Here is a 26,109-nt window from a genome sequence, read left to right as displayed (position 1 = left end):
TTTGAGATGGGCCAAGCAGCCTCCTGCATTGAAGTTCCTTCTAAAAATCGAAGAGAACACATTCGATTATTATTATTATTCCCGTTTCTTAACAATTCGATTTGCAATGTGAATTAATATTTTGCGCTTTTCTTTCAGTGCACCGTACCATATGGTTTCTCTTTTGATGGGGTCTGCTTCTTGCTCACCTTAGGCAAAGGCAGGATGAAGGCCTTGCCGTTTTTTTGTTGTTGTTTGTTTTAACCTTTTCTGGTCTTGCTCCTGCTGCATTCTAAACGTTTTTCTGTTTTCCTATACTCAGTTAACACAAGCGAGCGTTCAGTGAAACACAATAACCAAGAATCAAAGGACAAAAAGTTACAAGAAGAAGAACTAGAACGTCACTCGTGGAGTGCATAGTCTCACCTTGCGCGTTCATTCTGAACAAATATACTGTAGGAGCTATGCTCCCACGTAAATTGGAAGAATGGACGCGACAAAAAGCTGGAATTCGTCCGAGTTTCTTTATTGTGTCAAATCAACTCGGGTACTCTGAAAAGCCCGTTTATCGGGCAGCAATATATATACACATTATCCCGGAGCGTTTGCCCGGGAAAGGCGAGACCGGCGTGCCCGGGCGTCCTGGGCGAACCCTGGAAAGGTGAGTCTGGACATGCCCGGGCGTCCTGGACGAGGCCTGGCAAGTCGAGAGCGGGCATGCCCGGGCGTCCTGGACGAGCCCTGGAAAGGCGAGGCTGGGTGTGCCCGGGCGTTCTGGGCGAACCCTGGAAAGGCGAGTCTGGACATGCCCGGCGTCCTGGACGAGGCCTGGCAAGTTGAGAGCGGGCATGCCCGGGCGTCCTGGACGAGCCCTGGAAAGGCGAGGCTGGGCGTGCCCGGGTGTCCTGGGCGAGCCCGGCATGGTGATCGCTCCGCGTCCTCGGTAGGTGCAAGGCGATTGTGTATACCCAGCAGTAGCCGCTACACACGTCCCCCCAGAATCGACTTGCACCAGCAGGGTCAATTTAAGGGGGGTCCTGATGACCCGGCCGAAGCGACCCCTGGCGGGTCGTGGGGGGGGGGGGGTCCGGTGTGGTGGTGGGCGGTCGAGTGGGGGGCACCGTGGATGGGGGGCGGCCTCGCCGCGGCGGAAGGGCCAACCGTGGCGGTTGGTCGATGTCGATGTCCACCGATGGCCGATGTCCATGTCTGTAGACAAGCTTGGCGGTGGACGCCCGGAGGTCCTCCTTGGGGGCCGTGCAGAGGCCCAAAAGGACCCACGGCAGCCGGTCAGCCCAACCGCCGTCCTGAAGGCCGGCCATGAGCGCGGCCTTCATGGAGCGGTGGAACCGCTCGCACAACCCGTTGGCTTGGGGGTGGTAGGCCGTAGTACGGTGGAGCTTGACCCCCAGGTTGCGGGCGACCGCTCCCCACAGCTCGGAGGTGAACTGCGGTCCGCGGTCTGACGAGATGTCCGCCGGTGCGCCGAAGCGGGCGACCCAGGTGGCGATGAAAGCCTGCGCCACGTTGGCGGTGGTGGTGGAGATGAGGGGAACGGCCTCCGGCCACCTGGTGATCCTGTCCACCATGGTGAGCAGGTGTGTGAAACCCCGTGATGGGGGGAGGGGGCCCACCAGGTCCACGTTGACGTGGTCGAAACGTCGTTCGGGCACGGTGAAAGGTGCCAACGGGGCCTGGGTGTGTCGGTGGACCTTGGCCTGTTGGCAGGCTGTGCAGGTGCTGGTCCAATCGCGGACGTCCCGTCGAAGGCCGTGCCAGACGAATCGCGCCGACACCAGCTTCTGGGAAGCTTTCCGGCCCGGGTGGGAAAGGCCGTGGAGGGAGGCGAAGATGCGGCGTTGCCAGGTAACGGGCACGATGGGGCGAGGCTGGCCTTGGGAGACGTCGCAGAGCAGGACAGTGTCCGCGAAGGGGATGTCGGCCAGGCGGAGGCCAGTGTCCGCCACCCTGGGGGCTTGCACCGTGGTGTCGGTGGTTTGGTCCGCCGCCATAAGCGCGAAGTCCACGCCGAGGTGGACCGCGTTCGCGCTGGCCCGAGAAAGACAGTCGGCCACGGCGTTATCTTTGCCGGCGACGTGCCGGATGTCCGTGGTAAACTCCGACACGGCGGAGAGGTGGCGCTGTTGGCGGGCCGACCACGGCTCCGTGACCTTGGCCATTGCGTAAACCAACGGCTTGTGGTCGACGAACACCGTGAAGGGTCGGTCCTCCAGGAGGTGGCGGAAATGGCGGACGGCCAGGTGTAGACCGAGGAGCTCACGGTCAAACGTGCTATATTTGAGCTCGTTCGGCCGGAGTTGCCGGCTGAAAAAAGCGAGTGGCTGCCAAACCCCGTTCAGCCATTGCTCATGTACGGCGCCCACCGCGTAGTCGGAGGCATCCGTGGTGAGGGCGATGGGAGCGTTGAGCACTGGGTGAGCGAGCAGTGTTGCGTCGGCGAGGGCCCGCTTTGAGTTTTTAAAGGCCGCGTCCATTGCTGCGGACCAGACGACGTCGTGCTTGGCCGGCTTGCCCCGGAGGGCTTCGTAGAGGGGCCGCATGAGTTGAGCAGCGCGGGGCACGAAGCGGTGATAGAAATTCACCATTCCCAGGAATTCCTGCAGGGCCTTTATGGAGCGGGGACGCGGAAACGTGGTGATGGCCTCGACCTTGGTTGGCAGCGGCACGGCCCCATTCTTGGTGATGTGGTGGCTCAAAAAATCAACGGCCGTCGTGCCGAAGTGGCATTTGGCCGGGTTGACGATGAGGCCATGCTCGCTGAGGCGCCCGAACAGTGTTCGGAGGTGGAGGAGGTGCTCGCCCCGGGACGTGCTGGCGACGATGTCGTCCAGGTAAACGAAGAGGAACGGCAGGTCGCGCAGCACGCTGTCCATCAAGCGCTGGAACGCCTGAGCCACGTTCTTGAGGCCAAACGGCATTCGAATAAGCAGAACGGCGTGACGACGGCTGTTTTTGGGACGCTTGTTACGTGGTCTTCTGCCCATCAACAACTGTGCAGGGGCACGTGTAGTCCTTCTCAGGGAGTAGTGCGGTAGTCTAGCACAGCCACCAGATGTTTGTCCGCCGCTTTCTTCCAAAAAACGTTCACGGTCTGCACTGCTCTTTCAGCTTCACCGTTAACACGAGCAAATTGAGGGCTGGAAGTAGTTTGGTTAATGTCGTAATCAGAGCAGCACAATTTGAACTCCCTGGACACTAAGGAGAACGCATTGTTGCTTCTAAGACCCTTCGGTATACCATGTCTACTAAAGATAGACTTGAGAGCATAAATTGTTGTGCAGCTTCTCATATCCTTGACCTCAGGTATACAATGTCTACTAAAGATGGACTTGAGAGCATCAATTGTTGTGCAGCTTCTCATATCCTTGAGCTCACATAGCTCCACAAATTTGGAATAATAATAAACAAGTACAAATACATTCAAAGTACATCGGCGGATGGCCGAAGGTGCGGATGGCCGATCCGTTGGCCGCAACCAAGGAGGGGCCGCAAACCGCGGACTGCCTGTCCTGATCGGAGGCGGGTATGACGCTCAGTTGGGCGCCGGTGTCACACAGGAAGCGCCGTCCGGGCGCTTTGTCCCTGATGAAAAGTAAGTTGCCCGTGTGGCCGGCGCTCATGGCTGGTAATGAATGCCGGCCCGGCCGTTTCCTGGCTTGCTGAAGGTGCACGGGGGTTGGCATGTCCGGGCCTTCTGTCCGAACCTGGCATGATAAAAACACCACGCCTGGTCAGGTGGAGGCCCCGGTCGTCGTGCTGGAGGTGGTCGGCGCGGCGTAGCGGCCGCCAATTGCGTCGGCAGTTCGGTCGTCGACCGTGCCGGGTGCTCGGGCGCCATGGGCGTTGCTTCGGACGGCGGTGGGCTCCAGGTCGCTGCTCCAATGCGTTGGCCTGCCGCGGAGATCTTGTCGGCTTCCCTGGCGAGGGCGCGGGGATCCGTGATCGTCGAGCTTGCCAGGGCGAGGCGTACCTGGCTAGGCAGCTGACGGAGGAAAAGCTCCCGGAACAGGAAAGCCGGAGAGTGCTCGCCGAGCAGTGAAAGCATGTAGTCCATTCGCTCGGACGGGCGCGTGTCGCCGAGCTCGGGCAGGTTGAGCAGGCGCCGTGCGCGTTCCGCCGATGAAAGGGCAAAAGCGTCGAGAAGGAGCTTTTTAATCGCGTTGTATTTGTCAGCGGCTGGCGGGCTCTCGAGGAGGCTCAGGGCGTGGGCCGCGGTGGCCGAGCCGAGTGCTGCTACCACATGGTGGAAGCGGGTGTCGTCGGCTGTGATGCCTCGCAGGGCGAACAGGGAGTCCGCCTGGGCGAACCAAACCGCCGCGTGAGCCTCCCAGAAGGTAGGCAGTTTGAGGGCAACTGCCGTGTCCATGTCGGGTCACCAATGTAGGAGCTGTGCTCCAACGTAAATCGGAAGAATGGACGCGACAAAAAGCTGGAATTCGTCCGAGTTTCTTTATTGTGTCAAATCAACTCGGGTACTCTGAAAAGCCCGTTTATCGGGCAGCAATATATATATACACATTATCCCGGAGCGTTTACCCGGGAAAGGCGAGACCGGGCGTGCCTGGGCGAACCCTGGAAAGGTGAGTCTGGACATGCCCGGGCGTCCTGGACGAGGCCTGGCAAGTCGAGAGCGGGCATGCCCGGGCGTCCTGGACGAGCCCTGGAAAGGCGAGGCTGGGCGTGCCCGGGCGTTCTGGGCGAACCCTGGAAAGGCGAGTCTGGACATGCCCGGGCGTCCTGGACGAGGCCTGGCAAGTCGAGAGCGGGCATGCCCGGGCGTCCTGGACGAGCCCTAGAAAGGCGAGGCTGGGCGAGCCCGGCATGGTGATCGCTCCGCGTCCTCGGTAGGTGCAAGGCGATTGTGTATACCCAGCGGTAGCCGCTACAATACTATGGTTAACTGAACACGCTATTATGGATCACTGCCATTATGGCCCAAATACCCGTATCATCCATGCACCCTATTATGTCGCATACAGTGCCTACAGAAAGTCGACACCACTTTCAATTTTTCACCTTTTGTTCCCTTATAGCCTGGAATTAAATTGCATTAAATCAGACGTTTTCCACCTTTATTTACACATCGTAACCGACCACTTCCAAATGAAAAATAAATTCTACAAATGTCAGAAAATTAATTTAAAATACAAAACTATAATATCTTGGTTGGATAAGTGTCCACCCCCCTTATAATAGCAATTGTAAAATAGCTCAGGTGTGACCAATCACCTTCAAAATCACACACCAAGTGAATTGGCCTCCACCTGTGTTAAATTGTAGTGATTCTGATTACTTCAGAATAAAATCAGCTCTTCCTGTAGGTTTCCCCTGCTGGGTAGTGCATTTCACAGCAAAGACTCAACCATGAGGACCAAGGACCTTTCAAAAGTCCTCTGGGATAAAGTTGTGGAAAGGCACAGATCAGGCAATAGGTATAAAATATTTCAAAGGCCTTGAATGTCACTTGGAGAACAGACAAGCCAATCATTAAGAAGTGGAAGGGGAATGGTACCACCAAGACCCTGCCTAGTTCAGGCCGTCCCTCCAAACAGGATGACCAAGCAGGGGGGAGACTGATCAGAGAGGCCACCAAGTGGCCAATGGCAACTTTGAAAGAGCTGCAGGTCTTTATGGCATATACTGGTCACTGTGTGCATGTGACAACATTTTCCCAAGCACTCCAAAAGTCTGGCCTGCACGGTAGGGTGGCAAGAAGGAAGCCATTACTCAAAAATGCCCACCATGGGTCACGTTTGATGTATGAAAAAAACCACTCCGGAGATTCTGAAGCCATGTGGTAAAAAGTTTTGTGGTCTGATGAAACCAAGATGGAACTTTTTGGCCTAAATGCAAAACGTTACGTTTGGCCCAAACCCAACACAGCACATCACCCAAATAACACCATCCCTACTGTGAATCATGGTGGTGACAGCATCATGTTATGGGGAGGTTTCTCATCAGCAGGGACTGGGGCACTTATCAGGATAGAAGGGAAAATGGATGGATCGAAACACAGAACATTCGAAAAGGTAAACATGGTGCTCATTGCAAGAAAGCTGAAATTGGGGTGGAAGTTCACCTTTCAGCATGACAACAACCCGAAGCACATAGCCAAAGTTACACTGGAGTGGCTAAGAAACAAAAACATAAATGTCCTTTAGTGGCCCAGTCAGAGCCCCGACCTAAATCCAATAGAAAATCTGTGGCGTCATGAAGATTGCTGTTCATCAACACTCTCCACGCAAATTGACTGAGCTTGAACAGTTTTGTACAGAAGAATGGGAAAACATTGCCCAATCAAGGTGTACAAAGTTGGTATAGACCTATCTCAACAGACTCGCAGCTGTAATTGCTGTCAAAGGTGTTTCCACCAAGTATTAACTCAGGGGGTGGACACTTATCTAACCAAAAAATCCCAGTTTTGTATTTTTAATTAATTTTCTGAAGTTTGTGGAATTTGTTTTTCACTTGGAAGTTGTGGGTTACGATGTGTAAATAAAGGTGGTTTTGTTTTTAAATGCGTTTTCATTCCAGGATTTAAGGGAATAAAAGGCAATAAGAAGCAGAATAAAAGGAATAAATATTTTGAAAGGGGGTGTAGACTTTTTATAGGCACTGTATGTGGACATGCATGTGCAAAACACACACACACACACACACACACACACACACACACACACACACACACACACACACACACACACACACACACACACACACACACACACACACACACACACACACGGCTTGGCAATTGTCTCGCAACCCCTTAGGGGCGAGATTCATAAATCTGCTTCTCGGTCCCAGAAAAACACTTTTCTTTGAAAAGCAAACAAACAAAATAATAGTCTGAACCACGCCACAGGTTGGTTGAACATGCTATAAATACAAAGCAAATAGTTTGAAACATTAAGAATACATTTGTATCGAAAAACGTTGTTAAAAAAAAAAACTGTCCAAAAATACTTTGATACAAAATGTAATGCACTACAAGTGTTTCAGTTTGGTATTAACAGTGTTTAACAGCACATAAAAACATCTCCAACCTGAGGTGTCACCTGGCCTTGCCTTTAGCAAAGACTTTTGATGAATTCGATGATAAATTAATCCCCCAAGGGTAAACAACCAGAGATAGCTATGGACTCCACCCCTAACACCAATGGTACATTTGAAACTCATGACTAAGACCTTGTAAGGCTTGTCTCATTTACAAGGGAGGTCCTTTTCCTTTCCAATGTGACACTTGTCTGCATACTTTGTCAGGTTCGCTCAAGGTAAGTCATATCTGTCAAAGCGGCATCTTTTATTTACCTTTGTGAATCAAGCCCTTCAAAAGCTCCCTGATGGGTGTTTTCTTTGCAAAACTACAGATAAAACCGAATTACAATGTCAAGAGTACAGTGATTATATAATCAGGATAGATGATGTTTTCCAAACAAGTTCTTCCTGTTCAAAATAAAGGATACATTATCCATAGGATGCATGAGTACATGGCGTCCTCACCTGGGCGGTAGTGAATTCTGATTTCCAACAGTAGAGTACAATTCAATCCAGTAGAGTACATTTGGATCAAGGGTTCGAGAATGTGGAAAATATCAAGGTAGGATAAGACTTACGTAAAAGAAAGTGTCTTCGAAAACAAAAGACTTGTCTCATTGTATTTAGACAGACTTGGGAAAAGTTTGTGCAATTTGTGATCAAAGCATTAAATTTGGCAGAGTGATAAATCTATATGAACCATTTTCAGGGAGGGAGCAAAGTTGAAATAACACCATCATGGCCGCAATCTTGGAATATGAATGGGCGTTTGAATGTTGTACAACATCACAAGACATTTGGGCATGGTACTGCGGTTCTTGTGCTTCAGATCACAAGCACTAAGCATGACTGAGTCACTACAGGGCACGAAGTGAATCTCATGGGTTAATCTTGTTACAGAAGAAACTCTTTGTTTCACTTTTTTAGCTTACCTGAGGATGGGTCACTCCCACTTGTATACCTATGACACCGCTTACAAGCGTCTATTGTGTTTGGATTCACTTAAGTTCAACCTACACAGCTGGGCTGGCAGGATGGCCTAGAGGTATGCACACGCGGGTCAAAGCTGTATAGCCTGGGTTCAGAGCCCAACCCAGCTATAAACAGGTGTTTTACAAGTGTGTGCCATCCATCGGATGGACGTTAAACTGGACGTCCCGGCTGCCAGCACGAGTTGGTGGACGTTAAATATCCCATGGTGTCCTTCACCAATACTAGATGAGATATCGCCTGCAGTACCTCGGCCAAATTCCGAATTCCTGCCCCAACCTACAGATGGCACTGCATCAGTGGCACAGCCGCACCGTCAGGCAATGACGCTACTCCATACCCTTATGCTGCATACGAAAGAAGAACAACCTACATGAAGAAGAATACCACTCCTTTTACATCTTCAGATGCATCAGACTGCGGAAGAAGTTTCCTAGGCTATTGGACATAATCTGGGACGGGTAGCCACTCCCAACACAGGATAATCAAATGTCTCATTATTCCCAACTAGTGGGGTCACCCGTGGGAATCCCACGGGCATGGAGGTGTATCGTTGCGATCGGTGCGGCCGTTTTTGTGGTACCCGGGACAATAACGTTAGGCGAGAGTCCAAACCTGAAAATGCTGGAGACCAAAGCTGAAATTGGAAAAACAATATAGCCTATTTTACTCCAGGGGGTCCCAGGATTACCCACCCAAAATTTCGTTGCGATCGGTTCAGCCGTTTTTGCGGTACCTGGGAACGGACAGATGGACAGACAGACAGACAGACAGACAGACATTTGGTGAATTATAGTAAGATAAGCCGACCTCAGAAGGATGACAGGCTGAGTAAACCCACCTGGTGTTACTTCAACGGCATGGCAGGGGCTTGAACTCAGGACCCTGAGATCTCAAGCCAGGCACCTTAACCATGAAGCCAACACCAGGCTTAAGAACCTACATACGTTGCACATATTTCTCATAGTTTCTTCGATAACATCCCCTTCATCTAATCCTGCTCTATTAAAGGGCAAGCAACATAAGCAACTAAAGCTAATAAGGTTCTTGGCAAAAAGAACTAAATCCGAGTAGAGCTATTTTGGTCAATCGCCCACACATACGAGTGGAAATGCTAAGAATACTATGGTTGAAGATTTTGAAATCCAATATGGCTGCCATAATAAAGCCATTTCAGCTTGGTGAGTCCTTCTGAAAGTTCATACAAGATATTCTGCAATTATATGAAGCAATTAAATCTGAAAATTTTATGCTTTGAAAAAGATTTGAGTTTGCAACCTTGGATACAATATCTTACTATAATTCACCAAATGTCTGTCTATCCGTCTGTTCCCAGGTACCGCAAAAACAGCTGAACCGATCCCAATGAAATTTTGGGTGGGTAATCATGGGACCCCCTGGAGTAAATAGGCTATATTGTTTTTCCAATTTTTTTCCAATTTTCCAATTTTCCAGTTTTTCCAAACACGATGGAATAATATTTACCGATATGAACAGTGATGTCGCTTTTATTGAAATTCTACAAATACTGTTTAGATTTTGATGATTTGCGTGTGATATGATTTAACGGATGTTTATATGAATCGTTTAAAATAAAAAAAAGCCTTCAATTTCTGATATCTTGCCTTTTCATTTGGGCCTCCCAATTGAAGCCCCGCCCATAGGGCGTAGGGCGGGTACCGTTGCTAGTCGAAATAATTAGATTAAGAGGATGGACAAAACAAAAGCACTGATGTGTCGATATTCACAATACGATTACAATTCTACAGCCGAGCCCTTTCAGGAGAGTAATTTTAAGAAGAGGAAAGTGAAGAACTTAAAACATTTGTATGGGAAAAAAATAACACTCACAATGAATGAAGAAAAGTAAAAGAAGAAATAAATGAAGCATATAATAAGATATTCCAGCATGAACTCAAAATGTTATTTTGCTTACACATCTGATGTAAAGATGAGGAAGAGGAGGAGGAGGAACAAGAAAAAGAACCAGACTCGGTGGCAAAATATAACAGACTTGTTGGCATAATGATTAGTGTCCACTCTGAGGTCTGGGAGGTCAGTGGTTCAAACCCTGGATGAGACCCTGAGTAATACCAAAGACTTTTAAAAAATAGTACGTGGCACTTCTTTGCTTGATGCTCACAATTTAAAAGAACTAGAAACACTGGGTTTTCTCCAAATTTTATTTCAGTTTAGAGTTAAACAACAGTAGCGACTTGAAAAATTAGGTAATTACATATTGGTCAGAATTGCCTGAATAATTCGTGGTTATGGTCACAGGTCTGCAAAAGCTTTGCATGGTTGTGCTCTTGCGGTTCATGTTGGGGGTCAATTTTTGAAATGTCCCATTGGTCGGAGAGCTACCCCACCCACATTTGTCGCTTGACTCCACCCACCATGGCACCCAGATTAAATAATATGGACGCCATCTTGGTTTTCTGCTGGACCTAAGACATCAGGCCTATCGGCCTCTGCTGATTATACACTGCCTGGGTTTGTTGTGTCAGATATCCATTGGCTTTGTTTGGGTCAAGCGTTACTCATGATGTGGGGCCCTGAAAAATCGAATCAATGTCGAATAAAAATTATTAGTAAGGTTTAATCAAGCCCTTCAGCACACATGCTATCACACCTCCCTAAAAAAAAAAGTGTTACCTAATTTTTGCCAAAGACCCCATGTTGAGGTTAAACAATCGTAACAGTGTGCCGAATTAGCTTGTAATGATACAACAATAGCTGAGGCTGACATGGATGAGAGGTGTCGAGTTAATTTTTCAATAGCACATTAAATATGCGTTTCCCAATCGCACAGTTCATCTTGCAAGAGTGCTTTAAATAAGCGTTTCCCAATCTGCCCATTGCCGGATTTTGTCACAGGTTGTGACCACAGTGCGGTCATTCTTGTTACCTCATGTAAGTGTGCCCCATGAAATGCATGATAAGCTATTTTTATAAACCCGAACACTGAGTTTGTCCAAGGGGGGAACGCCCCTGAGGGAGGGAGGGGGGAGGGGGATTTAAGTCGCTACAACCTTCGTATGACCCCTCGTCCACCTGCCAATTGTTTGGTTGAGATTGGATAAGTAATGACCGAATCTATTGTGGTCAGATGGACACCAAATTGCATATTTTAGTACGATAGAGCACAGACAAACAACCAAACTGCAGGCCTAATGGCCTCCTTCGTCAAAGTTGCTTTTGAAGGAACTCACAACCTGGCCCATTTTCACACCCAGATAATGTTTTTCATGTTTAATACTGAAGGAAATATTAAGTGCTTTTATACTATTGTAGCAGTGGTTGGGAGGGAGGTGGAATTGATATTTGTTCCCTTAATAATGTCTTGAATTTTGAATATAATTATCTATACATCAGAGGCAATTATTATAATAAGGGGGTTGGGTACACACATAGCTTCCTTTATTTCACACTTTATTACCTTTTTTGATAGATTGATGTTCATGCTTTATGCTTAATAAAATCCTTACCTTAGTCAGCCTACAGTAAGGAAACAAGTTGTTTGAGGTTTGAAAATACAATATTCAAGATAAACCAGGTTTAAGATTTTGCCAAACTCAGTTTATAATCAGGAAAGGTTAAGTTTAACCTTCAATTTAACCTTCAAGACATGACCTTCAATTCAGAGGTGCATTATTAATTCCAGTAAAGAAGAGCAAGGTGAACCAGTGTGACACAGCTAACGTACCTGCACCAAAATCCTACAGGTTTGGTATTCGTTGGGTTTGTGGCCGAGTTTTCCCACTGTGAATTTTTTGGGCGAGGTTGCGCCAGGTCGGGACATTTTTGGGTGAGGAAGGCCCGTGAAGTATTAGGGTTGGGCTGGATATATTTAGAACATAACAAAAGTGCCATTGTCATTACGTCAGGTATAAGCAGAGGATTCCTCATCACTTCGTAAAAAAAACATTTTCCTTTAAATGTTTAATCTTTATCAACAAGGTATTTTTTACTATGCCTGCATTGAGAAACAATATGGAGAATAAGTCAGCCATTAAAGATGCGTGTTTAAAAAGTGAGCTAAATTGTATTTCATAAAATAAAAAGAGCGACTTCTGGTCAAACCACACTGCATGGCCAGGCCTAAATAGCCCACACTGGATCCCAGCACGACCTTGTATTATTTTGTGGTAAAACAAGCCTGAGGCTCTCCAGACAGACGAGGTGAGGTGTTTCTGCTTGAACAGCAATGTTATGGACAAATCTGCTACAGAGATTTAGAAACTGAGGAAGCAGGTATTTGTGATATATTTACATTCAGTGTCGATATGATGAAATCATTCTGTACATCAAAAATATCAATAAAAAATATATAAATTTGCCCATTTATTTGTGCACGTGCACACGCATGTCCGTGTGTGTAACTGACTCCATATCTGCCTTCTCATACATCTAACTCTTTAAAAAAAAAGAAAAAGAAAAAAAAAAAGCCAAGGCCCCAAATATCTGCCTTCTGGCTACAATACCAAGCATTCTTTAACCCCCCTCCCCTCCCCCCCAAAGCTATTATGTTTAAGGCAAAGTGGCCCAAATTACCTTTTTATTTAACAACAAGACCGAAAGTCTAACAGCAGCATAGCTGGGCGTGTAAAATATTATAAAGTACAAACACACATGATTAGCTTTTTAAACAGTCGCTAATGCTAATGCTGTTTATAACATTAAACAAAGAAATATGGAGGAATCCAGACATCCATGAGGTAAATTTTACTTACAAAACTGAGGGAAGATCTACCGTAATCTAGATTATACCCCACAATGGTTGGGTCCATACTATTTTGTTGGAAGAGACGTAACGTCGATGCTTTCGATATTTCATGGTCATTTTACCAATCGGTTTGTTTGTGTTTCACACTGAATGAAAAACATAAAGGTAGAGCATGGAGATTGTGATATATGACAGGTTCGACGATATCTTCGGCATGAACGGCATATAAATCAAAATGGCGGTGTGTGGAGAGTCAGCTGCCGTACCGCCGTAATGACATCAGACGTAATCACATCACCCTGTCATGTGACCATATCCTCAGCTCTGATTGGTATATGTTTGAGGGGACATACATACATACATACATACATACATACTGTGATGAAAAGTCGACATAAAGCCAGTTGTTGGCTTGATACACATTACTGTCTGGTTGGGGCGGTCCTTGTGGAGATGGGCGTTATTGTCCCCCGTCGCACCGTGGAGCGAAAGGAGGACTTTGGTTTTACCCTCCGTCCGTTTGTGCGCCCGTGCGTGCTTCCGTCCGTCCGTCCATGCGTACGTGCACTGCAATATCTTTATAAAAGTAAGCGAAGGACCGAATTCTAATTTGGTGTGTGGGTGCAACTAGGCATATGGAAGAACGCTATTGAAAATTGGGTCGCCACGTCAAAATCCAAGATGGCCACCACCATATATATGTCTGAACCTTGTGAGCGAAATATCTTGAAAAATAAACGAAGTACTAACTTCTAATCTGGTGTGTGGGTGTATCTAGGCACAAGGAAGAACGCTGTTGAATATTGGGCTGCCACGTCAAAATCCAAGATGGCCACCACCATATATATGTCTGAACCTTGTGAGCGAAATATCTTGAAAAATAAACGAAGTACTAACTTCTAATCTGGTGTGTGGGTGTATCTACGCATAAGGAAGAACGCTATTGAAAATTGGGTCGCCACGTCAAAATCCAAGATGGCCACCACCATATATATGTCTGAACCTTGTGAGCGAAATATCTTGAAAAATAAACGAAGTACTAACTTCTAATCTGGTGTGTGGGTGTATCTAGGCACAAGGAAGAACGCTGTTGAATATTGGGCTGCCACGTCAAAATCCAAGATGGCCACCACCATATATATGTCTGAACCTTGTGAGCGAAATATCTTGAAAAATAAACGAAGTACTAACTTCTAATCTGGTGTGTGGGTGTATCTACGCATAAGGAAGAACGCTATTGAAAATTGGGTCGCCACGTCAAAATCCAAGATGGCCGCCTTGCGTCTTCCACTTTGTCAACTCGTCACTTCACTGACGGAGGACCTAGGCGTAACGCTTGTTGCATATGTAACCTGCTGTGAGAGTGGGAGACGGTTATACTCGCTTCTATGATTCTATGAGAGCTAGGTAAGGATTTGCTGCTTAGTAGTAGTTGCTTCATTTAAAATATATTGCAATGTTTTCCTTGTATCATGTAAACGAATGTTATGCTTATTGTGTTATATTTTAGATGCACCAGGTCGATTGCATTAAAGCCTCCTTTCTTGCGAGAAGTCTCTGGCTCTGATTTTTACAACATATACATACATACATACATACATACATACATACATACAGACGGACAAACACTGTTTTAGACAGCTTTGCCCTATGGGCTATGCCGTAAAAAAAAACCTGATCTTCCTTGCAATTTATAGCATTTATATAAATCTAGTGAACTAATACATGACAGAAAATTCTATTATTTTGTGTGTATATCAAATGACTGTGGATTTGTCTCATTTATATAAATCTAGTGAACTAATACATGACAGAAAATTCTATTATTTTGTGTGTATATCAAATGACTGGATTTGTCTCATTACTGGGAGTGCAGCTATGCCGCTGATGTAGGTTAGAGAAGGAATTTGCAATTTGCTCAGAGTGTCGGTGATAACTCGCCGACTCTTCGCGAAGGACAGCGTGTGATCATTAATGTCTACTAAATATTGCTAGCACATGGGACATCGGGCTTAACGTTAAACCGAGGGACAGCACAATGTGCGATACCTGTCTGAGAAGCACTAGGATGACCTCTTGTACCTGGGGCGAGATTCGAACCCAGGCTAGACAACTCAGAGATGAGTGTGCGTACCTCTCGGCTATCCTGCCAGCCCTGAGAGCATGAAAACTGATAATATTTTCAGGTGTACAATCGTAATCAGATACTGCTTCCATTTGTCTTTGTGCAAATATTGTTTAAAAAAAACAAAAAACATCTGCACTCATCTTGCAATCGAGATAAAATGCTCCGAGACTGTTCCACAAATCCAAAACAAATCCCAGACTGTATGATATTTACCAAGCACTTTTAAATATTTAGTGAAAAATTTGAAATGGATTGTTAAACCACAATGTACAGAGCTTTACAAATACACAAGATATCCATTTGGCTCTTAATTTAACCTGTCTGGATTGCCAATCTTTTTCATCCACGTGTTCAGTCTCGACCTGTATAATCACCTGGCTCGTCCCTGGTGCCTCCAATGCCCACCTCGGGATCATCCAGAGGTATTTATTTTACAGTCATGGCTTCCAAGATCTCCGTAACATCTCCGGAAGCTCGCTCGGCGAGGGGACGTACACGTGGTGCTTCATGCTTTTGTTTTCTCAACTGCACTGGTTCACCAGCACAGTTGACTGCGGGGTCCTCTCCAGAAGAAGGCCTTCTGGCTGAGCTACAATCACCTCTGGTCTCGGTAGTCAATTCCACGGGCAACGTTGCTTTGTTCGAATTATCCTCTCTCCCTTGTTGCTCGTCCTCGACGCTGTCTACAATGTCGGGAAGTGATCCCTCAGCCTCAGCCACAGGCATGTACGAGCTAAAACGTGCCGCATTCCAGGGCGAGGGCTGCTCCGCGAGCCGGGAAAGCAGGTTTGGCTCACTGTCAGAAAGTTGTAGGACACTGTCTCGCAAAAGGCTGTGTTTTTTCTGAAAGGTCACGTTGTGGATGGCTGCAACACATCGGGAAAGTGCAGGACATATAGATTATCTCATGGTCATGGTTCCTTAGAAAAGCGTAAAATGCAACCGATTTGTCATGTGCTTGCGAAAAAAAGTCAGCAACGGAGCAATGAGCGACAAGGAACATTCATGAAGCCGGTCATAATACCTCACACCAATGGGTTTACTCCTTTCCGATGTCGATTTCAATATGATTATGCAATATGCATTCACCAATTATGCGAATGAATATTAAAGGTGCATAACATACATGCAAAACTAAAGGCAGCAGATAATGGATTATGGATTTTAATTCTCCAATGTATTTTTGGAAGGTTGGGAGGGGTGAGGGAAGGGAGAGTTGAGTTTCCATTTCCATTAAACCTGCACAACACGTTCAGACGTTTCATCTGTGGCCTCCAGCTTACAGATAACAATGCCAAGTTATCCAACAAAAAGATGCGGAATCACCTGTGAATAAGGCTAACTATCCAATTTCGCAATTTTCATTTGATGTCGTATCGCCACCTCTCCCCAAACCCATTGCATCTCATACTCTTCCATAAGCCTTTGCTGTCATTTGATCCATTGCCTCTCCCACTCCTCCATAAGCTTTTGCTGTTACAAAAGGATAAGCTAAATATGGATGTATATGGTTATTAGCAGGTTAATATCAACTTCCAGTGTGAGTAAACGAACCTTCGCATATGTCAGGAGAGAGAAGCCCAAGGACAGTTTCTTCAAAATTGTTAGAAAGCTTCAAAACGTCAGAGTACTCCGTGAGAATCTCATCCTCAAATTCAGGAAGTCCCTGAAGAGGAAACATCCAGCAATCTTGTATCAATATTTTTTATTATAATAGAGCAAACGTATATGGTTATGTCGTTATGTATGTCGTTATGTTTATATGCGACGAAAACGTCTTCTTCTTCTTCAAAAATAATTAACACCCTCTTAATTAACCCTCTTAATTATGTTTAGACTGCTGAGACCCTTCAGACCTTTGATGACCCTTTAATTCCCCCAAGACCCTCAAGACCACCAAGACCTCTGAAGACCCAAAATACCCTTCAAGACCCAAAAGACCCTGAAGACACAAAATATGCTTGAAGGCCCAGAGACTCAAAAGGACCCTGAAGACCCAAATGGCCCTGATGACCCAAAAGACCCCGAAGACCCAAAAGACCCCGAAGACCCAAAACACCCCGAAGACCCAAAAGACCCCGAAGACCCAAAAGACCCCGAAGACCCAAAAGACCCCGAAGACCCAAAACACCCCGAAGACCCAAAACACCCCGAAGACCCAAAACACCCTGAAGACCCAAAACACCCTGAAGACCCAAAACACCCCAAAGACCCAAAACACCCCGGAGACCCAAAACACCCTGGAGACCCAAAACACCCCGAAGACCCAAAACACCCCGAAGACCCAAAACACCCCGAAGACCCAATACTCCCCAAAGACCCAAAATGCCCTGAAGACCCCAAAGACCCCACAGACCCAGAAGATGCAAAACACCCCAAAGACCCCGAAGACTCAAAAGACCCAGAAGACCCAAAAGACCTTTAAAGTCCCAGAAGATCCAAAATACCCTAAAGACCCCAAAGACCCCAAATACCCCAAAGACCCAAAACACCCCAAAGACCCCGAAGACTCAAAAGACCCAGAAGACCCAAAATACCCTTAAATACCCCCGAAGAACCAAAATACCCCAAAGACCTAAAGACCCAAAGGAAACAAAAGACCCTTAAGACCCAAAACACCCCAAAGACCCAAAATACCCTTAAAGGCCAAGAGGATCCAAAAGACCCTGAAGACCCAAATTGCCCTAAAGACACAAAAGACACAAAAGACACCGAAATGGTCAAAGATGCCTATCCCTCTGAAGACGTGTGGTGAGGTGCGCGGAGCGCGCCGAGTCACGCTAGTAAATACATTAATATTACAATACAACAATACTAACAGCTCGGTTGCTTCTCCTGTAATGGAGCCAAGTCAAATAACCCGAAGAAAGCAACAAAGGTCTTCCCGGACATCGCAAGATGATCTCAAGCAAATCAATCTATGTCACCATCCACCTGGACACACCTCGCGACATGCCGGCTCCAGCTTGGAGAGCACAAAGGGGAAAGTTATCTGCACCAAAGACTCATGGAAGATTTTCTTTCTGCAACTGCTGCTGTCGTAGTCGAACTTCTGGATAACACAGGTGGCACTGAGTTAGATCCGCAGCCAAGATCGCCATTGGTCAGGGGGATTCAAAGTGTTAGTGATTAGATAGCACCACAGCAGTGTTAGTTGGTAGATGGCCAAATACGTTTTATCATCCCAATTTATATTAGCCACCGTTTGTAATTAATAAATGCCATTTTAATAAAGTGCTGCAAATCTTAGGCATACAAACATCAGAAGCATCAATGAACTATGCACTTCATATTGATTCGTTGAACGAACCATTGTTACTTCTGCCACCAAAGGTGGATGGTGGTTATGTTTTCACCCCTATCTGTCTGTTTGTGAACAAAATATCTCAAAAAGTTGTGGACGGATTTGGACGAAATTTAGTGGAGCGGTGTGTGTGACAAGACCAAATCAATTCGATTTTGGTGAAGATATGAATATGGATTCGGATACGAGAATTTTTAAATTTTAAGTGATTCTTCACCATTGAGAGATCGGGCAAAAAGTAATATAATTATATATATATAAATATATATATAAATATATATATATATATACACACCACCTATATATATATATATATATATATATATATATATATATATATATATATATATATATATATATATATATATACACCACATATATATATATATATATATATATATATTGTTGCGGATATGGGACTTGGCCTCAATATCCGCTTGTAAATACTCCCCTATTTCCCCAATACTCCCCAACTATCCCCAATCCCCCATTCCTTAGTCCCATTGCCTGTAAATAACACTCTGTAGAACCGACCTTCCCCCTTTTCCCCCATTAAATGTCGTGCCCAGGTCCACCGCATCTCACGTAGACAACTTTCGGACATCTTGCTAGTTATTCTTAGTCTATGTCAGTTAAGGACTCGTTTCCATTAATTCTGACTCTTCGTTTTTTTTTTTTGTTTTTTTTTGTATACAAGATCGAGGCTCGTGAAAGAGCGAACATTAATTACACAGAAAGACAAACCGACACATAAAACATATAACATAGGGAGCGGGAGACAAGATGGGGAGAGAGGGGGAAGGACACAAACACAACATTTGAGAGCAGGGACCGAGAGACATGGAGACATCGAGAGATCTGAGAGAGGGCGAGGGCTTTGGGGGGGGGGGGGCGGGCGTGGGAAGGGGGCAGTGGGAGAGGTATAAAACATATGGACACTGCCAGGACTTCCAGGAAAGAAGTTGGAATTTCAAACAAGGTGGATCTGGGGTGAATTAGCGGGGGTAGAAAAGATCAAGGTTTTGGATGGGGGAAGATAAGAGATGGTGGTGAACAGCTGTTTTAAAGACCTGGAGGGAGGAGTGGGATTGAAGGGAGTGAGGGAGTTTGTTCCAGAGGCGGGAGAAAAGAGGAATGAAAGAGTGAAGGTGAGCGGAGAGCCGAGATTTCGGCAGTTTAACCATCAGAGGGTTGCTGGCAGATCTTGTGCGACCTGTAGGAATATTTGGGGGACAGAGCACAGAGAGAGCTGGGGGTGCAAGGCCGGAGAGGAGTCGGTAGAAGACAGAAAGACCACCTACCTGCCTGCGGTGAGTGAGTGAAAGGCCCTCAGAGATAGCTTCATCGCGGGAGATTCCAATAATTCTGAAAGCTTTGGTTTCAACAGCGTGAAGCCGAGCTAGGTGTGAGGCAGGAGCACCGGCCCATAGGGGAGAACAGTATTCCATTGAGCTGCGGATGAAAGCCTTGTATGTGGTGAGGAGCTCAGGTGTGCCGAGGAAGGACTTCGCACGACGGAGGATGCCCAGTCGGCGACTGGCTTTGGAGGCCAGCTTGGAAATGTGGTTTTCCCAAGAAAGATCATGGCAGATAGTGAGACCCAAAATCTTGAGCGACAGAACTTCTTGGAGAGGATTGTTGAGAAAGTAGATGGGAGGGTTGTCCAGTCGATCTTTTCGGAGAGACATAGTAAGAGTGTGAGATTTGTCAGGATTGAAAGACATGTTCCACTTGTTTGACCAGTCTGTGATTTTGTCCAGGTCTTCAGAGAGTGAGGAGGCAGCAGACTGCCGATCTGAGGGAAGAGGAATGGAGCGGCAGAGAGTGGAGTCATCAGCAAAGAGATAGAGAGGATTTTCGAGAGAGTCAGAGAGATCATTGATGAAGACCAGAAAAAGCACGGGGCCCAGAACACTGCCTTGGGGAACTCCAGCCTGAACAGGAAGAGGAGATGAGAGAAACCCATTCAGGGCCACACGTTGACGACGACTAGAGAGGAAGTCCGCCAGCCATGCGTGGAGATTTCCATGGATACCAAAGGAGGAGAGTTTGGTGAGCAGAGCGGGGTGCCAGACCGTGTCGAAGGCACATGATATGTCGAGGGAGACAGCTCTAATTTCCTGTTTGGCATTGAGGACCTCCATCCATTGTTGAGACAGCAGAAGCAGCATGTCCAGAGTAGAGTGACCTGGTCTGAAACCAAATTGATGATCAGAGATCAAGCCATTGGAGAAGAGGAAAGATTTCATATCAGAAGCAATGATGGATTCCATGACTTTGCTGATAATTGGGAGAAGGCTGATTGGTCTGTAGTTGCTAGGATCTGTTTTTGCACCTTTTTTGTGCAAAGCGGTGATGTTGGCTGATTTCCAAGCAGATGGCAGTTGACCTTGAGCAAAAGAGAGGGTGAAGAGAACAGAGAGAGGGTGAGATAGAGCAGCAGAGCAGGATTTTAGGACCCGTGGGCTGATGCCGTCGGGTCCAGTTGCAGAATCAGAGTCGAGGGTTGACATGGCGGCTAACCACGCCGTTGGCGGCTTCGTTGCGGCTTCGTTGACATGGCGGCTTCGTTGCACCAGAATGTGATCGTATGGCACCAGTAGTGAGTTTAGGACCTCCCCTTACCTCCTCCCATCTTCCCCATGTCCACTGCAACAACAACTACAACAACAACTACAACAACAACTACAACAACAACTACAACAACAACTACAACAACAGAGGGGCGCGGCGCGGCGTGCGGGGAGTGTGCGTCCTCACACCGGCGTGGTTAGCCGCCATTGCCCATGCGCTCCACGGGGTTACCACGAAGGGGCTGGCTGTCAGCTCCTCGTCAGGGGCGGAGCCAGTAACCCCCCCCGCACCCAATAGGAAGGGCGGACCGATTCCATCTGGGGCGGAGCTAACTAGCCGAGGGCGTGTCACTCCCCGCCGGATATACGCAGCGACTTACCGGACGTGACGTCAGATGCGCCCCCAGCTTGAGAAGACAAGTCACCACCTCCAAGCGCTGAGTGAGACCTCCCGCATCTTTGGACTGGACCGGGTCGATTTTGCCCCTGAGCCAAGGTGCACCTTGAGCCATCGAAGACCTGCCCCTCCTTGCCATCAATCCCCGTGTGAGTCAGTTTTGTCCCGTTTATCTGTCGTCTGTCGGGGCTAATATAAGAGTGTGTCTAAGTGCCTGCCTTTCTATGCTGTCCCTCTTGTCGTTGTAATCTGACCTTCCGCCCTAATATAACCTCCTCCGGAGGTCTTGAGAACCGTATCCCTGGTGTCGTGTCATTTTAATCCCAGCCGTTGTGTCCTTTTCCTTCATTGATTTAGCGTAGCGCGACTCGGCAACGTTCGAGTATAATCGGGTAACTTGTGCGGACACGGCGGCCATTCCGCTCGGCCCACCATAACATCAAAGTCGTGTCTGTAACAATTGGTGTCAGGAGTGTCGGATTCGGACCTGGGACTAAATTTGTTAGGCCCAAATTTTGGGAAGTAGAATTCGATCCGGAGCGCGTTTACGCGCTCGAAATTATAAAGGCGAAATTTGATTGTGTTTTACAAAATATAAAAACCCGAATTTTGAAAGTCGCGCTATGGCGGATCAAGACAGCTGGGGTCCGGTAGAGGAGAGTGAGGCAGGGTCGGTCCAGGACCAAATTGAGGGACGCGAGGAGAGCGAAGCAGCGAGGGTAGCAGACGCACAAATTAGCGTCGTTGCGCCCGACATTGCGGGTGCGCAAAATGGCGCCTCGCTGGTCGCGGCGCCCGCGACCGTGGCAGCGCCCCTGGTGGATTCGAACCTTTTCCTCCTGCAAATGAGGGCCTTTATGGAACAAATGGGAGACCAAATTGGAGGTTTGAAAAACCGGATGGATGCTCAGAGTGAGCGATTGGAGGGCCAAATGGGGGTAATGGGAAACCAATTGGGGGTAATGGGAAGCCAAATGGGGGTAATGAGGGACGAAGCGAGGGGTACCGGTGAGAAGTTAGACAATAATTTTGAGGGGTTAGACAACGGGATAAAAGAGGTGAGAAATGGCTTAATGGGGGTAGAAAACAGAATGGCCGCTCAAGAGAATCAAATGGAAGGGATGCAAAAGAGGTTAGAGGGGTTAGAAAACAGGATGGAAGGCAAATTGAGGGACATGAGGGACCAAGCGGAAAGGGAAGTTAACCAAATGGGGCAGCAGATAGAGGGGGTCAGAATGGGGGTAGAAACCAAACTGGATGCTCACAGGGAGGAAATGGAGCAGATGAGGGTGGCATCTGGGCAGGAGATGCAAGTGATGGGAGAGGAGATCAGAAGAGGGGTGAGTGAGGAGGTCGGAGGAGTGCATGAGGAGGTGAGGCACTGTAAGGAGCACATGGAGAAGGAGGTGAGAAAGGGGACTGTAAAGTTACAAGGGGGCATAGAGGACCTGACGCAGGAGGTGGAGCAGCTGACGGTGGGACAGACGGAGTTAGTGGAGCAGGTTCAAAGGAACACTGCGGTATTAGGAGGTTTAAAAGCGACACAGAAAGAACTAAAAGATGACTTGGTAGCGACGAAGAGGGAATGTCAGATGGTACGTGAGGGACTGACAACGAGGCTGGACGAGGTGATAGAGGTAATGGAGACGAAGGACCGGCAGGTGAGGACGCACATGGAAACGGTCAAGGTAGCCTTGGAGGACGAGCTTGAGGAGACGTACCGGGGAATAAAAGAGGTGAAGCAGAAATTAGAAGAAGTGGAAGAAGGGGTGAGCGAAATTAAGAAGCGACGGAGAGGGGATAACAAAGAGATAAAAGAGGAAGTAAAAGAATTGGTCCAAAGTCTGTGTTTGGATCGTGATGATGTGCTCATTAACCGGATGAGGGATTCGCAGGTGATGGAGGAGAAGCGAAGAGGAAGAGGACCCGGTGTAAGTGGTGACCAATATGGTCGTGCGTATGATGCGCCAGGTGATTTAAGAAGCTTGGGGGTCGAGATGGACCCGGGTGTTCGTGAGAGGCCGTTGGTGAAGTGTGCGACAGGTCTGGTGTGCGAAAAAGGAGGTGTGCGAGAAAGTCCGACTCTGGGGTGTGTGAGGAAAAAGTGCGTGCCAAGGAGTGAGGGTGCTGGCGAGAGTGAGTCGGTCGCAGCGCGTGTGCGAGGGAGCACATGGAAGCGCGGAGTGAGGAGTGTTACGGAGGATGTAACGGAAGAATGCACACCTGTGGTAAGTGTTACAGAGGGTGTGACGGGAGAGTGTGCGCAGGAGTGTGCGCGAGAAAGGTGTGTGACGGACAGGTGCATGGGGAAAGAGTGCGCTGTCAAAGGCAAGGAAGAATGCACACCTGTGGTGAGTGTTACAGAGGGTGTAACGGGAGAGTGTGCGCGAGAAAGGTGTGTGACGGACAGGTGCATGAGGAAAGAGTGCGCTGTCAAGAGTAAGGGTGATTGCGCTGTCAAGAATGGAGGTGAGAGTAGTGAGAGTGACACGGAGCGTGAGTTGGTGGTGACAGGTGAGAAAGGAAGCACACCTGGAATGGTAGAGCGTGAGTGGGAATGCATGCTGGAATTGGTGGTGAGGCATGTGGTTGGGTGTGCGAATGAGAGCACACCTGTGATTGTCACAGAGGAGGTGACCGAGGAGGGGGCGCGAAGAGGTGTGTTGGTGAGGTGTGCGGGTGACGAATGTGTGCCAAGGTGTTCGGTGGTCAGGTGTGTGACCAAGGCTGTGAGTGGAATGAGGGTACCTGGGTGTGTAAGGAAAGGTACGAGGAGCATGGGCACGGCTGGATGTGTGAGCAAGGAACGGGCTGCGGGGTGTAAGCGTCCAGGTGAAGCATCGACGGTAACAGGTTTAGAGGTTAGAGCGACGTTTAGCCGAATCGGGCCCTCGGTGCGTGCTGGGCCTCGCTTTGAACGGCCGCGTCCGTGCTCCACTAGGCGGAGCGGGCAGCCCGATAGAAAGGGTCGTCATGGCGACCACTTTTTGTTGAGGCATTCCGGCAGGTCGAGATCGGGACATTGGATGGCTCCACGCCGAGATGGTGCGTGGGATCTCGGCCCGGGTAAGCCCCCATCCCTGCACCGAGTGCCGGACGCATCCAGCCGCTGGCACAGAACAACCCGCATTCATGGCTTGGCTTTACGAAGCCGGGCTTTGGACAGGAATTGGCGCACCGAGAGGCATTAGTGAGTAGACTGGGTGATGAGGTTAGTGTTTTGGACCCAAAATTAGAGAAAAACAAAATTTGATGATTGGCAAGGGATTGGCAGTAGTGATTGGCAGATGATGGGTAGTGATTGGCAAATTTTTGATTTGTCGAAATTTGATGTGCAAAATTGGTAGTGAGCGATGGGCCCGGTGGGTAAGGCTGGCATCCCTGCCACCCTTCCCATGGTGGGGCAAATGCGCAATAGCTTATGGGGTGTATGGCAGTGAAAACTAGCCCGGGTGGGTTAGGATATTGATAGGGATCTAGCGAAGATGACATTAGGTGACGTTAAGTTTAGTTAGTGACTGATACCTGTAGTGGGGACGCAGGTAGATTAGTGTGGATGATAATGACGTGGGAGCGCAATAGTTTAAAGGGACGACTGGGAAGCGCAAGTTTCAGAAGGGAGTAGTTAGCTGAGATGATGCCGTGTGTGTGAGAATTGAACAGGTGTGATTGCACAGGTGTGCAACTGGACAGGTGTGTGGAGCAGTGTGTGAGTAATGAGTGTTGTGGATCAGCGCGAATGCGCTTGGGGAGAGAAGGGTGCAAGTGGCACCAGGTGTGAGAGCACAGGTGTGCAGGTACAGGTGTGTGGAGAGAGTTGGAGTAAGTGGTACGGAGTGGTGTGCATGGTGCGGAGATGTGAATGGGGGAAGAGTGGACCCCCATCACGGATACCCGGGGCGGGTAGTGTAAGTGTTAGGTAGAGGGTACAGGTAAATTGTGGTTGGATATTGGCATCTGTGGTGCGGTTGCAGAATGGTGTTGTGAATGGGTGCATTAGTGTTGTGGAAATGGCTGGGCGTGTAGCCTGTTAGTGTGTGTAGTTGGTTGGGCACTCCACCACTGTGAGGATGTCGGCCAAGTGAGGCCGCAGGTGGGCTCTGGGAGCCGGTAGAGTTGTGGATGGGGCCCGAGGATCCGGAGGACGGACCCGGGTAGCCCAGTGCCAGAGAGGGCACCGAGTAGGGAGAGCGCCAGAGGGCCTTCCCCAGGTAGTTAGGTTAGGGTAAGGAGCAGGTAAGCTCAGAGGCAACTGCAGTGGTGGAGGTGTGCAGGTGGGTAGACCCACTGGGAGAGGTACACGCCACAGCCCAGAAATTGTGCGAGGGCACCGGGAGATGAATCGGGGGAGTGAGACCCCAAATTGAAAAGCACCACAGTTTGGCCAATGGGAATTGGTTTTTAGAACCCATAGTGTAAGAGGGCCAATGGTTTGGCCGGAGAAAGACCCCGGGTAGTGTAAAGTTGTTAAAGTCATTTAGGAAATAGTTAGGATTGATGAACCTGTCGCACCATACGCAGCCACTTACCTGTGGTGATGATGATGACTCCACACCTGTGTTTTCTTTGTTTTGTTGCAGGAAATGAGAATTGCTGTGAGGATTTGTGAGACGCATCACGACGTGGATGAGACATTGGGGTGATTCCATCTCTCCCTCCTTAGGAGGGACTGATGATGAATTGGTAATGGCAAATTTTGATGTTCAGTTGGAGATGGCAAATTTTGATGAGAGTTGAAAATGGCAAATTTGATTGGTTAGGAGGGAGAGAAGACGAATTTGGTTTATGGGAGGAACGGGGAAGACAGTAGGGACGTTTGTTGATTAGTAAAATAGATGTTTATGGGTAGTGTTGTGTTTTGTGGATACAGTAAGGGGTAAGGGAGGGGCCATGTAGGTTACCTGGTGGGGGGGGGGGCGTACGGTAGGAACGTACCTGTCTCACCTGGTTCCC

At 48.1% G+C, this 26,109-nt stretch overlaps 1 protein-coding gene across 2 annotated transcripts in view; it reads right to left on the bottom strand.

Annotated features, from left to right (window-relative positions):
- Positions 1-13,857: 13,857 nt before the first annotated feature.
- The window catches only part of LOC137433170 (protein Niban 2-like), an 80,413-nt gene continuing 68,161 nt past the window's right edge, over positions 13,858-26,109 (bottom strand). Inside the window, exons 12-15 of one of the 2 annotated variants that reach the window (XR_013624373.1) lie at positions 17,827-17,934; positions 16,437-16,548; positions 14,603-15,748; positions 13,858-14,519 (exon numbers count right to left, since the gene is read on the bottom strand). Coding sequence is in view for 1 of the 2 variants with exons in the window: in XM_078783646.1 (XP_078639772.1) it covers positions 15,309-15,748; positions 16,437-16,548; positions 17,827-17,934 (660 nt within the window). In the remaining variant the exon portion in view is untranslated. Of the gene's footprint in view, positions 15,749-16,436; positions 16,549-17,826; positions 17,935-26,109 lie in introns of both variants that reach the window. The other variant, XM_078783646.1, reaches the window with a different exon arrangement.

Source organism: Myxine glutinosa, chromosome 8 (assembly GCF_964187855.1).
Source record: "Myxine glutinosa chromosome 8, kmMyxGlut1.1, whole genome shotgun sequence".
NCBI lineage: Eukaryota > Metazoa > Chordata > Myxini > Myxiniformes > Myxinidae > Myxine > Myxine glutinosa.
The sequence above is the reverse complement of the archived record's forward strand: the minus strand, read 5'-3'. Positions and strand labels throughout refer to the sequence as shown.